Source organism: Theropithecus gelada, chromosome 1, assembly GCF_003255815.1.
Source record: "Theropithecus gelada isolate Dixy chromosome 1, Tgel_1.0, whole genome shotgun sequence".
Taxonomy (NCBI): Eukaryota; Metazoa; Chordata; class Mammalia; order Primates; family Cercopithecidae; genus Theropithecus; species Theropithecus gelada.
This window is the reverse complement of record NC_037668.1, coordinates 51,524,268-51,541,090: the sequence shown is the minus strand read 5'-3', so window position 1 is coordinate 51,541,090 and position 16,823 is coordinate 51,524,268. Positions and strand designations below refer to the sequence as shown.

The window sequence follows — 16,823 nt, the reverse complement described above, 5'->3', positions numbered from 1 at the left end:
CACCCCCGGTCAGGATATTTCATTCTCTCTGGTTTCTTCCTTACTCCCCCCTATCCCAGAGCTGGAGAAGCTGAAGAAGCTGAGTCATGAAATCAGAAACCCAGGTAAGCAAGCAGTCCAAGCTGCAGCCTTGTGCAGTCCCCACCGGGCCCACTGGCATGTTCTGAGCAGAGCAGAGTCAGGCCAAGGACCAGGAAACAACCCCCAGAGGGTGGGGGAACCACAGAGCTAGAAGGTCAGACACCACTCAGGAAGCTCACGGAAGGAAAAGAGCAGCAGGAAAGGGGATGCGAGGAAGGGACATGTGGGCGTTGTCCTCTTCTATAATTACTATTATTGGCTCTTCAGTCATTAGGATTTGGGATCTTCTAAACCTCTGCTTCCCTCCGTTGGCTAGGGACAGTGTGTGCAGTCCCTAGAGCAGGGGAAGTCACAAACTTGGCTACACAAAAGAACCATGATGACGCCTTTCCTAATCCCAATACCTAGGCCATGCCCCAGACAAATCAGAATCTCTGAGGATGGAGCCCAGATGCTAGGGTTTTTGAAAGTCCTCGGGGATCCAATGCCCGGCCAGGTTGAGAACGGCAGCCCCAGAGCTCTTAGAAGAGGAAATGCTTCGCTGAGATTAAATAGATCCAGAGTGGGCATTCGGAAAACCCTCCTCTGAGCCCCACCCGGTAGAGTCTCCTTCAGGTTCTCTAAGCGTTTTGCAATGTCAGATGCCAAGGGTGTGCTCCAGGTGGGGCTAGAAGGGAGCGGGAAAGGGAGAAGGGGTCCAACCCACCCCCTTCCCATCCTGCGCCTCCCAGTGATCAAACTGATCTCCGGCTGGAACGTTGACATCCTGGAACGAGGAGAGGTGCGGCTTTGGCTGGAAGTAGAAAAGTTATCTCCAGCCGCTGAGCTGCATCTAATCTTCAACAACAAGGAGATCTTCAGCTCTCCGGTAATTGGGTGCTCACAATCCCTAAAGTGAGGCTCCCCTGCCGGGGAGGTGGCCTCACGGGGTCGTGATTCTGCATGGGCTGGTACTTCCCCCTAGTGGCCATTTCAGAAATGACGGTGTGCTTTTGCTGTTCAGTGATGGGGAGGGGATGAGGACCTTTGGCTTTTAGTACCAGTGCTGGTGTTGGGGGTGGGGGTTGGCAGGGACACTACATGCTGGCCAATGCAAGGGACATTCCCACAAACAAAGAATTTCCATCCCCCCACAACTTTTGATTACCCCACTATTCTTAAGATGAAAAACCTGCATTCATGCCTATAATTATCCAAGGCTAGACCCTAACTCTATTTTAGATACAAATACAAAGTATTTTTGTACATTTTTTTCTTTTTTTTAATCTTTTTAGTTAGAGATGGGGGCTCACGGTGTTGACCAAGTTGATCTTGAACTCCTGGCCTCAAGTACTCCTGCCTCTGTCTCCCGAACAATTTTATTTTTTGTTTTCTGTTTTTATTTGTTTGTTTTTGAGATAGAACCTCACTTTGTTATCATGGCAAAAGTGCAGTGGCATGATCTCAGCTCACTGCAGCCTCAACCACCCAGACTCAAGCGATCCTCCCACCTCAGCCTCCCGAGTAGTTGAGACCACAGTCACACACCACCATGCCCAGCGAATTTTAATATTTTTTTGTAGAGACAGGGTTTTGCCTTGTTGCCTAGGCTGCAAACTCCTGAACTCAGGCGATCCTCCTACCCAGCCTCCCAAAGTGTGCAATTTTACTATACACTGAATGGAGAATTTTTATTCTGCTGGCTACTTTACCTACGCTCATTCATTTTCCTGCTTTTGTACAGAATAGCTTCTGTTTTTTTGTTTTTCTTCTTTTACAGTCAAACCAATTCATTATAAATCAGTGCGGCATAATTGAGGTTATATCCAAGCACATCTATATTGAAATATTTTTATTTTAAATGACTTATTTCTTCTTTATATTATGGTTAGAGTATGATATTATTTTGTAAATCATATCTGTAGACAGGTTGTATTAGATTGAACCACGTGATTTGTCGATATTCAACTGTTTACCTGCTGACATGGCAATTTCAACCTCCTGAGACATTCAAATTCGTGACTCAATCTCATATTATTTGTGAATTTCATCTCCAGATGGCAAAGCAGCCATTAGAAAATACATGTTGTGGCTGGGTGGGGTGGCCCATGCCTGTAATCCCAGCACATTGGGAGACCGAGGCAGGCGGATCACCTGAGGTCAGGAGTTTGAGACCAGCCTGGCCAATATGATGAAACCCCATCTCTACTAAAAATACAAAAAATTAGCCTGGCATGGTGGTGCACACCTGTAATCCCAGCTACCGAGGAGACTGAGGCATGAGAATCGCTTGAATCCAGGAGGCAGAGGTTGCAGTGAGCCAAGATCGCGCCACTGCACTCCAGCCTGGGCAATAAAGTGAGACTCTATCTCAAAAAAAAAAAAAAAAGAAAAGAAAAAAGAAAGAAAATATGTGTTATATATATCAAAGGTCCAATGATAAAAAAAAAAAAAAAGAAAGAAAGAAAGAAAGAAAATATGTATTATAGAAAGAAGGTACTAGTTCTGACAGGAGTCTCATGTCAACCCCCTGTGGGTTATATGACCTTGGCAGGTCTCTTCACCTGTCTGTGCCTCTGTTTCTGCATCTGTGCAATGGGGCTGGTTGTCCCAGCATCAAAAGGTGCAAATCAGAAAACTGATTTGAAAGTTCTGCATAAAGATTGTGCAATGACCTTACCACATGGTATAGGAAGTGTTACAAATTCTGGACTCATTAGTATTCAGTGGTGGGACAATCAGTTGTCCCTATAGAAAAATAAAACAAAATTAGATCACTCCTCCAAATCATACATACAAATAAAGCCAGAGGGAGAAAGAACCTAGATGAGGAAAATGAAATTTTAAAAACTGTTAGAATATGGTAAAATGTAAATGAGTGTTAATACTGGGTAGCAAGTACATGAGTACTTTTTTTTCCAATGTCCTTTACACATGCCGATGTTATTTAAAATTTCCTATTTCCTATTTTAAAAGAAGTAGAAAATAAGTGGTCGGGCACAGTGGCTCACGCCTGTAATCCCGGTGCTTTGGGAGGCCGAGACGGGCAGATTACTTGAGGCCAGGAGTTCGAGACCAGCCTGGCCAACATGGTGAAACCCCGTCTCTACTAAAAATACAAAAATTAGCTGGGTGTGCTGGCACATGATTGTAATCCCAGCTACTTAGGAGACTGAAGCAGTAGAATGGCTTGAACCCGGGAGGCAGAAGCTGCAGTGAGCCGAGACTGCGCCACTGCACCCCAGCCTGGGCGATGGAGCGAGACTCTGTCTCAAAAAAAAAAAAAAAAAAAAAAAAGAGCCTGTAATCCCAGCACTTTGGGAGGCCGAGACGGGCAGATCACGAGGTCAGGAGATCGAGACCATCCTGGCTAACACGGTGAAACCCTGTCTCTACTAAAATATACAAAAAAACTAGCCGGGCGAGGTGGCGGGCGCCTGTAGTCCCAGCTACTTGTGAGGCTGAGGCAGGAGAATGGCGTAAACCCGGGAGGCGGAGCTTGCAGTGAGCTGAGATCCGGCCACTGCACTCCAGCCCGGGCGACAGAGCGAGACTCCATTTCAAAAAAAAAAAAAAAAAAGAAAAGAAAAGAAAACAGGCAAAACCATGGCACAGCGGGGGTTGGGGACTTATTATTAAATTGTAACTGATTGCGCCACTGCACCCCAGCCTGGGCAACAGAGTGAGACTGTCTCAAGAAAAACAAAACAACAACAAAAAAATTGTAACTTATTCAAGTATCCAGGGGACTGGGTGTGGGGGGAGCCGCAGAGGGTTACCCAACACCCTGCCCAAGTCTCTGAAGGCTGACAGCTCTGTGCTTACCACCCCCAAGCCCACTACACCCTGATGTGCGCCCCTCAACAAAGTTCCCAGAACAGGGAAAAGGACTCTGGAGTTTGTCCTTTTCAGAACCGCAAAATCAATTTTGACCGAGAGAAGGGCCTGGTGGAAGTGATCATCCAGAACTTGTCTGAGGAGGACAAAGGGTCGTACACCGCTCAACTCCAAGACGGAAAAGCCAAAAACCAGATTACCTTGACACTGGTGGATGACGGTCAGCCCCGCCCTGCCCCGCCCTGCACACCCGGCCTGCCCCGCAGCCCTGAGTCCTCGGCTCTGCAGTCTGCTGAGCACACCCCTCGCCTTCTGCTGCCCCATGTCCCCTCTCCAGACGCACACTCTTCTGGGCTCATGCTGGTTCCTCCCTCTGTGTTCACAGATTTTGACAAACTTCTGAGGCAGGCAGATGCTAAGAGAAGGGACTGGAAGAGAAAACAGGGTAAGAGCTGCTGGAGTGAAGTTCAAAATCCCTGGCCACTGGTTCGTGCTAGAGATGCTGGACTGGGGGTTAATGGGACCCCCAGCCCTGCTGGGACCCCGAGGGATGTCCACTGCCATTCAGTCCAGTTCTGTCCCAATGCCAGATCAAAATAGCTCTTGCCTGACCTGAGGGTGAGAGCTGAGCCCTCTCAAATTTTGCACCCTGAAGCCAGACACAGCGCCTCATGCCTGTAATCCCAGCACTTTGGGAGGCCAAGGTGGGCAGATCACTTGAGGTCAGGAGTTCAAGAGCAGGCTGGCCAACATGGTGAAATCCTATCTCTACAAAAAATACAAAAATTAGCCGGGCGTGGTGGCACATGCCTGTAATTCCAGCTACTCAAGAGGCTGAGCCACGAGAGTCCTTGAACCCGGGAGGCGGAGGTTGCAATGAGCTGAGATTGCGCCACTGCACTCCGGCCTGCGCGACACAGCGAGACTCTGTCTCAAAAAAAAAAAAAAAAGAAAAGAAAAGAAAGAAATTTGCACCCTGAGCACCACCCTTGCCTCATCCCAGTCCCAGCCCTGGCAGGGGCAGCATCTGAGAAGCCCATAGCCATTAACTGACCCTCCCCCCATCACTGCCTGGACACAGGTGGCACCCTGGCTGAGCGTGGCTCTCTGACGGTGGGCATATTTGTTTTGCACACACAGGTCCCTATTTCGAGCAGCCGTTGCAGTGGAAGGTCACAGAGGACTGCCAAGTGCAGCTGATGTGCAAGGCAAGTCCTGCCCTGCCCCCAGGCCCAGCGCGGGGGGACCTGTGGCTTATCCCCAAGCCCAGTTGTTGTCCCTGCCCACCTGGCCCCCTAAATTCCACACTCTGTACTTGGCTGATCGCACACACCCCCGAGGAGACTGCATGTAACCCAAAAAGCAAACCCACCTTCCCAGCGCCCATGGGGTGGGATTAGTGTGAGGTGGACCAGCCTCGCACGAGATCCTAGTGGCTCCAGCAGGGGTTCCGAGGGGTCAGGGGGTCTAGAAGCCTGCGAGCGTTTGTATGTTGAGGGCTCTCCCTGTGTTTATGATTATCCTGTGCTCAGAGACTCACAGTATGATTTCATCCGCCTCACAATCATCTGTGACATAGGCATTGCTATCCCCACTTTATAGATGAGAAAACAAATGGGGAAATAGCTCAAGGCCACACAGGAAGAGGGAGAGCCCAGTCTATCTGACTCCAAAGCCTAAGGTCCTTCTTAGCACCCTTCGGCCTGTTGAGATAACTGGGGAAGGGGAGGGTGGGTGCTCTCCCAGAAGCATATCCATTCAGTAAACTCAGAGCATCTATTACGTGCCACTCTGCAAGGTCCTGAACATACAAAGATGATGAAGTGGTCTCTGTGGGCCTTGGGAGCCCATGGTCAAGGCAGGACCACTGGAAAACAGCATCACTCATGCTTGACCTGAAGGGGGCAGGAAATTGATGAATCGTGTTGGGGGGTGACTATGGGGTGCTTCAAAAAAAAGGCTTCCTGGAGGAGATGACATTTAACTGAAGCATATGAACATTTACAAGGACAATAGAGTAGGGCAGGGATCAAGAGGCAGAGGGAAAACCATTAGCAAGAATTCAGAGTCCGGAAGCCAGCAGAGGAGTCATACGGTATGTGAAAGGACTCGGCTGAGATGCCTGAAGGTGTGCACAGGTGTGTTTTTACTCAAGAAGAAACAAGCCTGACAGAGTCTCCTCATTCCCCACCTTCCCCAGGTGACAAACACGAAGAAGGAGACTCGCTTTCAGTGGTTCTTCCAGAGGGCAGAGCTGCCAGATGGTCAGTATGACCCAGAGACGGGAACGGGACTTCTCTGCATCGAAGAGGCAAGTGTGGCTCCAGCTTCAGGGCTCACTTTCTCCTTTGGCTGCAAGCCAGGGAGGGCCAAGAGCTCTGGGCTGGGAGTCAGAGGCAGGGCCGAGGCTAGGTTGAGGCAAGTGAAGCCCTGAGCACAAAATTTAAGGGGCACCAAAAAAACTCAGTAATCAAGATAAATAATATTGTATGCAATATTCTAAAAAATCAAAATTAATGCAAACAAAAACTATCAAAAGCCCCCAAACTTTCAATAGAGACAGAATCAGTATTACTGATTTTCTTCTTTAGCTCCAGTACTGGCCCTGCCAATGACTGTGCAGGCTTGGGCTAGCCCCCGTCCCTCTCTGACCTCAGCTTTCATCTGCAACCTGAGCGAGTTGGAAGGGATGCTGTCTCAACACCTCCTTCCTGCCCCAGCAGTCTAGGATTCAGGACAGGAAGGATGTCTCCAGGGGAGGCAGATCTGGGCAGAATAAAGCAGGCCTGGAGCTCAATTCTCCCCCCAAGTCCTCCCCTGTGGCCTTTGGCGGACCGTGGCCTGGTTAAGAGAGAAACACAAGGCTTGCTCTTAAACATCAACCTTTTTCCGCCCTGCTGCTGGTGTCTGTGGCCTCACTGGGTGCCCAGGAGGACTGGAGCAAACAGAGGTTTGCTGACTAGGAAGAAAACAATGATTTCAAGGTCTTCTCCCAAATCCTGGCCAGGCTGATGCCAAGTCAGCCTTTGCCACCACTGTGCAAGCTCCTCAGACAGGCTGTGGCACCAAGTAGGTGCTTCATAGTTACGGAGTTTTAGTATAATCATCAGTCCCATTGGTGCAAAGTTTCTGGCCTCCTAAGAGTTACCTCCCTTGATCCCCACAGCAGCTGTAGCACACAGGCAGGGCAAGGATGATACCGTGATTTTACTGATGAGTAAACTGAGGCTCAGAGCGTTTCAGTGTAAAGACATAAGGCTAGAGGGTGGGGTCAGAAGCCACTCCAGCCACCCACTCTGGGTTTGGCTGAGACCTTGGAGCCTTCCTGGGATGGCGAGGACATAAGAGAGGATTTTTGGGGCTCAGCACCTCAATCCTCAGGTTAAGAGCTGCCTCTGTCTTGGATCCTGCCCCAACCCCACTGTGTGGAGATGGTCCTGCTGCGAAGTATTGAGAGGTGAGGGACTGAAGGAAGGTGCTGTGTAATGAGAGGTCACTTCTGATCTCTGGACCTTGCCTTGAAAGCACAACTCAGGTTCTTGCTTAGCTGAGTGTTTGTTCAGACTTAACTCGGGGCTGAAAAACATGGGCCAAGAGAACCCCCTTGCCCTGGGCAGGAGAAAACATGCTTCCTCTTGGGGAACTGCAGGTGGTGGGGGTCCCTCCATCCAGGAGCCCCCAGGGAGTGAAAGGTGGGCCAGGCCCAGACAAGCTCTGCAAAGTGAGGCTCACTGTGTGGTGCTCAGATCAGCTGCCTGTGAATGCAAATGAAGGTGTCTGGTTCTGCCCTTAACTCCCCCTACTCCACCCCTTCCCCAGGCCCAGACCAACCCCGAGCTAGGAATCCAAGGGCTCTGGAGCTGAAAGGAGCCTTAGGGCTCACCCAGCCCAGATGAGTAAATGGAGGCCCAGGGAGGAGAAGGGTCTTACCTGAGGTCACACAGAGAGTGAGGGGCAGGCCTGGAGCCCAGGCTTCCTGATGTGGTAGCCATCTCTCCTTCTGAAGCCCATGCTGACACCACATGCTCATCCTTCTTTCCAGTTGTCCAAAAAGGACAAGGGAATTTACAGAGCGATGGTTTCTGACGATCGAGGGGAGGACGACACCATATTGGACCTCACGGGTGACGGTAGGAGCTGGCGACAGGTCAGGGGCTGTGGAGGGAGCACAGTGGAGCAGACTGTGATGTGATCTGTGCAGTAAGATTTATGGGATCACCATGTCACTTGGAGAAATTGAGGCACAAAGAGAGTAAGTGACTAGCCCAAGATTCCACAGCTAGTCAGTGGCAGGAGCCAGGTCAGTGTGACTCTGATGCCCGTGTTCACCACAGTATACCACAGTGAGTCCAGGCTTGGAGACCCAAAGCCTGAGTTCACTCCTCCATCCCACAGTGGGCCCAGGCTCCTTATCAGGCTGATTGGCTCAACCTGCAAAAACTGTCAGGTTTGCATGTTTGTCCTCCATCTATAGTGCCCTTTTCCCCACCCCACTGCCGAGTGCCCTGAAACCCCTCCTATCCCTGAACTATGAGAGTCATCCTACAGAGCTGCCTGTCCCCCCAAGAGCAGCTCATGGGCTCCACCAGCCTTTTTCAAGGATGTCCCCACTCCTAGCACATCCCTAGGGGAGCCCTATGCCAGCTAACCCTTCTCTCTGTCTCCCTCCAGCCCTGGATGCCATCTTCACTGAGCTGGGCAGGATTGGTGGTAAGCAGCTTGCCTCTTTGCCCAGCCCTGCCCTGATGCCCAACAGCCTCCAAGCAGCCTAACACTGGCCTTGGCTATTGGGGATGGGTTTAGTTTCCAACCTCAAACACTGAAGAGAAAATCCTGCCTCTTCACAGCACTGCATTTCCCCTACAGCACCTACCCACCCCCCAGGGCAGAGTCAGACAAGCTGGCCCCCAAATCTGATGCCTAAATGGCCTCAGGGAAGACTCATCCTTCTCCTCTGTCTCCCCAGCCCTCTCTGCAACTCCACTGAAAATCCAGGGGACTGAGGAAGGGATCCGGATCTTCAGCAAGGTCAAGTACTACAACGTGGAGTACATGAAAACCACCTGGTTCCACAAGTAGGTCCACCTTGCCCCAGAGCCCCAGCCAGGCTGGAAAGGATTCAGCACCTGACCCACGGGGGCCTCCCTCCCTTCTCCCTGCCCGGTCCTCCAAGCAGAGCCCAGTCCCAGTGGTTGGCAGAGACAGGGTCTCTTCCTGGTCTTGCTGTCCACACAAGGAGTTGAGGATAAAGATTAGCAGTGGGAGGAGTAGAAAGGCTTTGCCAAGATCCCCCAGCGAAGGTGAGAACCTTGGTGGGACAACATTTTTCTGGAAACTCTATGGCCACAACAGGATCAGTCTCTGAGCAGCAGCTGGGAACTGGGGGAGAAAGGGATGCAGGGACGAAGAAGAGCCAAGTGGTCAGGTGGGTCAGGGCATCCTTGTGGGCCTCTGCAGCCTTAGCAAATTCGGTCAGCCAGGCTTAGGGGAAACATGCAGGAAAAGGGTCTGCAGGGCTGGCCACTAACTGAGAGCCAGGGCTTGAAGGCAGGATAGATGAGGTACCCACAGAGACTTAGCCACTCTCTGAGTGACCCCAGATAATCCAAGAGCAGAGTTTTCCCAGTGCTTTGTATCAGATGCATGCCTCAGCCTTGTGGAGCAGACATGACTGCACCCATTCTGTGGAGAAGGCTTGACTGATTTGGACAAGGTTGTCAAATGAGTGAGAGCCGAGGCCAGATGGAATTTCAGGACAATAGGTTCCTCCCCTAGCCAGAGTTTCTCAGCCCTGTGACTAAGCACAGAGGTGTCACCTCTGCAACACAACACTGGGAACAGAGGACAGTGTCTCTAGGAATGAAATTTAAGTAAAGAAGGGGAAAAGTTTCACCTTATGTGGTTTCTAAAGGTTAGAGTGCTTGTGGGAAGAAGGCCTGGGAGAGTTTAAAAGGAGAATAAAGAGGTAAGGAAGTTGGCTCCTGAGGGTGAGGGAAGTGGCAGTCACGGACCCTGGAGCACCATTTCCTTAGGGTCCCTGCCTGTGGCATGCATCACAAATGCGGACTCAGCACCGACACATAGTTGTCATGCCACAAGAACTGGTGAATGAATGAATGAATGAATGTAGTATTGAATGATGAATGAAGGGTTGAATAATGAATAAGTGAATGGATATTTATCTGGTGCCTCATGAATGGTCACCACCCATAGCCCACGGATCTTGAAACAAAACCACAGGAGAGGATTTTGGGGCAGGGGTATCTGTTGACCTGCAGACAGGCAGCCTTAACCATTTCTCCACCCTCACATTCAGAGACAAACGTCTGGAGAGTGGTGATCGGATAAGGACAGGCACCACCCTGGATGAGATCTGGCTTCACATCCTGGACCCCAAAGACTCAGACAAGGGCAAATACACTCTGGAAATAGCTGCAGGGAAGGAAGTCCGGCAGCTCTCAACAGATCTCTCAGGGCAAGGTGAGCCATCAACCTATGTCTGCAGAGAAACCTGCTTAGAAAATCCCATGAACAGGCTGGGCACACTGGGTCAGTCCTGTAATCCCAGCACTTTGGGAGGCTGAAGTGGGAGGATCGCTTGAGCTCTGGAGTTTGAGGCCAGTCTGGGCAACATAGTGAGACAAGCCTGGGCAACATCTCTACAAAAAATAAAAACAATTTAGCTGGGCATGGTGACGCGTGCCTATATTCCCAGCTACCTGGGAGGCTGAAGCAGGAGGATTGCTTGAGCCCAGGAGAGAGAGGCTGCAATGAGCTGTGATCACACCACTGTACTCCAGACTGGGCAACAGAGTGAGATCTTGTCTCAAAAAAAAAAAGAATAATAATAAAGATTACTCTGGGATAGGCATTAAGGAAAGAAAGATTTAAAAAAAATTTTTAACAAAATAAAAAGAAAGAAAAAAGAAAATCCCATGGTCTTTTGAGGGGACGCCTACCCTCCCACCCAGTCCTGCCACTGCCCCAAAAGAACATCGGCATGGGGAGGAGAGTGGAGGACAGGCAGGGATAAGCTCTGCTCCCAGGGTCACCCTGTCCCCACTGTTGGACAGTAGAGGCCCTGATGGCCCCCTTTCTCCTCTGTCCTTCTTACAGCTTTTGAGGACGCCATGGCTGAACACCAGAGACTGAAGTAAGTTTCCTCTACATTTCTCAGTGTGAATTATAGGCCCCTCCAGGGTGTGGCATGAACTAGGCTCACGACTCCTTCCCAGGAGCCCCAGCCAGCTCCACATTTCCCTCATCACCCCTCACCTCCACCTGGGCTGGACTGTCCTTTACCAAGTGGACAGTCACACCTTGTTCCCATTTGTTTTTCAGAGCCTTGGCCATCATCGAGAAGAGTAAGTCTGCCGATATTTTTGTCGTTTTTGTTTCTGAATTTGGGGAAACTTCCCGGAAGCTCAAGCCTCTTGGTGGGCTGCTGAAGGCCTCGTTCCACAGTGGAGACACGGTCTGTGGGGCTCTGGGGTCTTACAGAGCTGCAGGGAAGACCTGGGCAGGACAGAGACAGAATCCAAGGACACCTGGGATTGTGTTGTGGAAGCGCCCAGCGCGAGCCTGGTTCTCACAGGCACATGGACAACATTGGTGGGACCAAAAAGGAGGGGACAGACAGGGATGAGGCTGGGCAGGCCTTCCTGAGTGATCTGTGGGGACAGGGCGACTTTAAAGCTGAAGCTATGGCTCTCGAGGCATTAGAGTCTTATTGAAACCAGAATGAAGCCCCAAACCCAGAGGCACACAGCACGGCCTCTGGGCCACTGGGGGAGCCACTACCAAGTCCATGAGCTCAAGCTTGTCCCATTCATCAGCCCTCCAAGACAAGCCAATTCTAAGCAGCCTGGTGGTGGGAGTCTGGCTGTCTGCTCTCACTGGCCCAGCAGATGAGGAGTAAGGATTTCAGTGGGGGAGAGACCTGGGCAGGCAGCAGAGCACAGGTGTGGTCATAGAAGGAGACAGCACAGCTCTAAGAACAGACAAGAAAACTCACACCGCCAGCTTGAGGCCATGTGTGGGAGGGGATAATTCGCTCTGCATGGCATCACTGTCCCCAAGCGTCCCCACTTGACAGGAAGTGCAGGCCTCAGGCTCATAGCTGTTATCAGGAAGGGGCAATTGAGGGGTATAAGTGGCCATGCAGCGAGAAGCTCCTGCAGGGGGCTCAGGGGCGCCTCGGTGGAGGGAGCACAGCCCAAGACCAGCCTTAGGCCAGGAGGAGGCTCTTGTACCACAAATCTAATCGTTCACCCAGTGAGAATGTCCCTGCCCATCGTGGAATGCCACATCCTGAACAGAAGCCCCGTGCAGGACCCTAATAGACAAAAGCTGAATTCACCAATACTGGATTGCTGGGGTGTGTGGAATCAGAGCTGAAGGAAACGATCATTTCGTCCAGCTGTGAAGGGCTGGTGACACTTTCTGCCCACAACTGCATCCATCTGTGGGGCCTTCCCCTCCCCATCCAGGGTCCTGCTCCCTTTTCACCCACTGGACAGATGCCATCCGCATCGGGCTCTTTGCACATCCCTGATCTCTGATCTAGGCCGTGCTGACCACTCATCCTGTTCCCACAGCTTCCCCTGCACCATGAGGAGTAGACCAGGTTTCTGCTTAGTGGTTGATGACCACACTCTTCCTGGTCACCCACAATAGCCACCAGGTCCTTTGTTTGATCAGGTTCAAAGTGTCCCAAAAGCTTCTGTCCCGCTTTCTCTGATCTTGTTGGTCACACCCGTTGTGTGGATTTTGCCAGTTGAAGTCTCAGAGTAGTCCCACTTACCTTCTTCCTGGTTCTTGAGGGCAGGAGCATCTCATGGTCACCTCCAGGTACCACCAATCATAGCAAATGACCTCAGATCAGTGGCAGAAACAAACTATGTCCCATATATTCTACTTATGAATACAAGGAAGCATGTAATACAGTTCTAGAGATTTCCATCCAAGGTCAGGTGTGGCAGCTCATGCCTATAATCCCAGAACTTTGGGAGGCCAAGGCAGGAGGATTGCTTGAGCCCAGGAGTTCAAGCCCAGCCTGGGCAACATGGCGAAACCCCGTCTCTACAAAAATATAAAAAATATAAAAATACAAAAAATATAAAAATTAGCCAGGCGTGCTGGTGCATGCCTGTAGTCACAGCTGCTCAGGAGGCTGAGCGGGAAGGATTGCTTGAGCCCGGAAAGCAGAAGTTGCAGTGAGCCGAGATTGTGCTGCTGCGCTCCACCCTGGGCAACAGAGCAAGACCCTATCTCAAAAAATTAACTTTGAAAAAAAAAATTAAAAAAGATTTCTATCCAAAATAATGAAAATAGAAAAAGAAAAAGAAAGAAGCCTTGCTTAAAAATAAACCTCAACTCTATGAAACTTCTGGGAAGCGGCTGGCAGAAAAAGATTTGTCACCAGGATCTGTTCTTTCCCTTCCAGATCGTGCCAAAGTGGTGAGGGGTCTGCCGGATGTGGCCACGATCATGGAGGATAAGGTACTGACCCTTCCCGGCCCACAGTCAGCAGTCCCACTCTGTGTTCCTTCATGCATCCACCACAGATCACAAAACAATGCAGCGCCGTGGATTCAAAGCCAAAGAGTGGCCAAGTGACCACACCTCACTGATTACATGTGGTACAAAGGAAAGCCACTGGGCCCGGTGTCAGCCCACAGTGGGTGCTTGACCTAGTTCTAACTCCATCTGTCTAGACAGCCCTGGGCATCCTAGACTTCTGCCTGTGGACTTCAGTGTCCACAAGAAATGTCTACTGGGAGATCCCTAAAAGCCCATCTAGGATTGAACTTACTTATGCAAATCTAGTGTTCCTGAAAACAATTGCTGACTTTTTGATGGTGCTTACTTTGTGCCAGGCACGATTCCATGTATGTTGTCTTTTTTAGCTTATTTAACCATCAAGGCAATCACATGAAATAGGGTTTTATTTATTACTAATCATACTTCATAGCTGAGGAAACCCAGAGTCCCTTAACCCAGGTTAAGAGACCTAAGGTCACACAGCTTGAAGGGGCAGAGGTGAGATTCATACCCAGGAAGCCCAACTCCAGAGCCTGTGTGTTTAATAATTACATTATAGTGTTCTGCACTAGAGCTTGTTCAGTAATTTTCTATTTTAATTCATAAATCTATGTACTCAAGCAATATAATCTTGCTTGCATGATAAAATCATAATGACATATATGTTACAAAAAGCAATAAAACAAACCAAAGGCCATTCTGGGACCAATGAATTGCCAGAGTAATTACGGTCTGAGATTCTAATGACTAAGTATTCCTAAAGAAAGGTTGAGAATGGCCAGGCACAGTGGCTCACGCCTGTAATCCTAACACTTTGGGAGGCTGAGGCAGGCAGATCACCTGAGGTCAGGAGTTTGAGACCAGCCTGGTCAACATGGCGAAACCCTGTCTCTACTAAAAATACAAAAATGGCCGGGCGTGGTGACTTATGCCTGTAATCCCAGCACTTTGGGAGGCCAAGGTGGGCGGATCACCTGAGGTCGGGAGTTTGAGACCAGCCTGACCAACATGGAGAAACCCCGTCTCTACTAAAAATACAAAATTGGCCAGGCTTGGTGGTGGGCGCCTGTAATCCCAGCTACTAGGGAGGCTGAGGCAGGAGAATCACTTGAACCTGGGAGGCAGAGGTTGCGGTGAGCCGAGATTATGCCATTGCACTCCAGCCTGGGCAAAAAGATGAAACTCTGTCTCAAAAAAAAAAAAAAAAAAAAAAAATAGCCGGGCTTGATGGTGGGCATCTGTAATCCCAGCTACTCGGGAGGCTAAGGCACGAGAATCACTTGATCCTGGGAGGCAAAGGTTGCAGTGAACCAAGATCGTGCCACTGCACTCCAGCCTGGGTGACGGAATGAGACTCCATCTCAAAATAAAAGGTTGAGGATGAAGGATGTGGGGTTAAAATAAAATCTCTCCCCTTTATAAATTACAATAAAACACATATACTGAGCTATCACAGGGAGCAACCTGAGCTGGGAGCTCTCTGGGGCCATGAAAGTGAATGCTAAGTTCAAGTTACAAGCAGGTGAGACTGTTCTCTTCCTGTCTTTTCAAACAGACCCTGTGCTTGACTTGCGTCATCTCAGGAGACCCCACCCCTGAAATCTCTTGGCTGAAGAATGACCAGCCTGTCACCTTCCTTGACCGATACCGCATGGAAGTGAGGGGGACAGAGGTCACCATCACCATTGAGAAGGTCAACAGTGATGACAGCGGCCGCTACGGCGTCTTCGTCAAGAACAAGTATGGCTCCGAGACAGGCCAGGTCACCATCAGTGTGTTCAAGCACGGGGACGAGCCCAAGGAGCTGAAGAGCATGTGACAGCGTGTGTCCGGGCACAGTCTGAGTCTAGTCTGCATGGACCAGTAGGGACAATCAGTGGGTCACAGCCTGGCACAGGCTACAGGGGTGGGGCAGAAGGAAAGGGGACAAGATAGAACCCAGGATGTGAGGGGTGGGGGTGGAGCGGATGCACCAAAGTGGAGAAGCAAAGATCTTTCTGGGGTCCTGAGTGGCCTCCAGGAGAGCGGGATGAACCCTGGACCTGGAGTAGGAGACCCGGATGCACTGGGGCTATCTAACAGTACTGGCATCTGATAGGTAGAGGTCAGGTACACTGCTAAACACTGCAGCTCCCACCACATAGAATTATCCGACCCCAGATGTCAAAAGTGCCAAGAGTCATGAGGCCTGCCATAAACTGATACATCACACCCCTCTTTTAGGATCCCATAGTTTCAATTCACATAAGTTCAACAGACATTCATGTGAAGTCTAGCATGTGGGAGGCTATAGATGGAGCTGGAAATACAAAGGCAACTGATAAGCAGGCTCCACTTGCAAAGAGGCCTCAGTCCAGTGGGAGAAACAGACCTGGGCACAAACAACTCCAGGACAAGGCAGGACATGATAAAGATTATAAAGCAGGTCCAAGGAAAGTGCTGCCAGTGGTCCAAGGAGGGAGACCAGAGGGTCGTCCCAATATGGGGAGGTAGGGCTTTTAAAACACCTTCATCCAGGCTGGGCGAGGTGGCTCACACCTGTAATTCCAGCACTTTGGGAGGCCAAGGTGAGCAGATCACCTGAGGTCAGGAGTTCAAGACCAGCCTGGCCAACATGGCGAAACCTCATCTCTACTAAAAATACAAAAATTAGCCAGGCGTGGTGGCAGGCGCCTGTAATCCCTGCTATTCAGAAGGCCGAGGTGGGAGAATCCCTTGAACCTGGGAGGCGGAGGTTGTGATGAGCCAAGATTAAGCCCCCGCTAAAAAATTAGCAGAATTGGTGTTGGGCCCTGAAAAATTAGTCCGGTTTTGTGGTGGTAATGGGAGAAGGACATCTCAGGAGCAGGGTCTGGTGGGAGAAAAGGGAAGGAGGAGGCTGAGGCTGCCCAGGTGGCCTTGGATACCAGGCTTGGAGCTGGTAGCCTCCAGGGCTTCCAGCACGGGGCCTCTGCCTGGTGTGACAGATACCGACTGGCCTCACTTGATGGATCTCAGTACTGAGCTGGGCATTTCTCTGCCCCCCAACTTCTTTCTTTTTAAAAATAAGATGGGGAGAGTTCATAAAATTATAGATGTTTGTTGTAAAATTTTGGAAAACTCTGGAAATTGTAGAGGAGAAAATAAACAATCTGTACTTCCAACACCACGAAGTAACATCTGCCTCTGATTTCTGAAATGACTTCTGAACTGAAGGATAAAGTGAGTCACCCCTACATCCCCCACCTCTGCACGTATCAAGGCGTGGTGGGTAATGTATTTCCCCAGCGGCTCGCCTACCAGGCTGTATGGTGCAGGCAGGCCAGGCGTTTGATGAGACCTCTGCAGGGAGCAGTGGGGACCAGGGAGACCTGACTGGAGTTCAGGGAATCACGCAGATCTTG

General features: G+C 50.3%; 1 protein-coding gene across 1 annotated transcript in view; it reads left to right on the top strand.

The window, feature by feature from the left end:
- MYOM3 (myomesin 3) overlaps positions 1-16,585 on the top strand; it is a 60,153-nt gene extending 43,568 nt beyond the window's left edge. The window contains exons 24-37 of the mRNA XM_025395242.1: positions 60-104; positions 813-949; positions 3,973-4,117; positions 4,283-4,342; positions 5,038-5,105; positions 6,098-6,208; positions 7,940-8,027; positions 8,569-8,607; positions 8,864-8,972; positions 10,214-10,377; positions 11,014-11,050; positions 11,239-11,261; positions 13,343-13,398; positions 14,996-16,585. Coding sequence (XP_025251027.1) covers positions 60-104; positions 813-949; positions 3,973-4,117; positions 4,283-4,342; positions 5,038-5,105; positions 6,098-6,208; positions 7,940-8,027; positions 8,569-8,607; positions 8,864-8,972; positions 10,214-10,377; positions 11,014-11,050; positions 11,239-11,261; positions 13,343-13,398; positions 14,996-15,259 — 1,346 coding nt within the window. The 3' untranslated portion in view covers positions 15,260-16,585. The remainder of the gene's footprint in view (positions 1-59; positions 105-812; positions 950-3,972; positions 4,118-4,282; positions 4,343-5,037; positions 5,106-6,097; positions 6,209-7,939; positions 8,028-8,568; positions 8,608-8,863; positions 8,973-10,213; positions 10,378-11,013; positions 11,051-11,238; positions 11,262-13,342; positions 13,399-14,995) is intronic.
- The last annotated feature ends 238 nt before the right edge of the window (positions 16,586-16,823 follow it).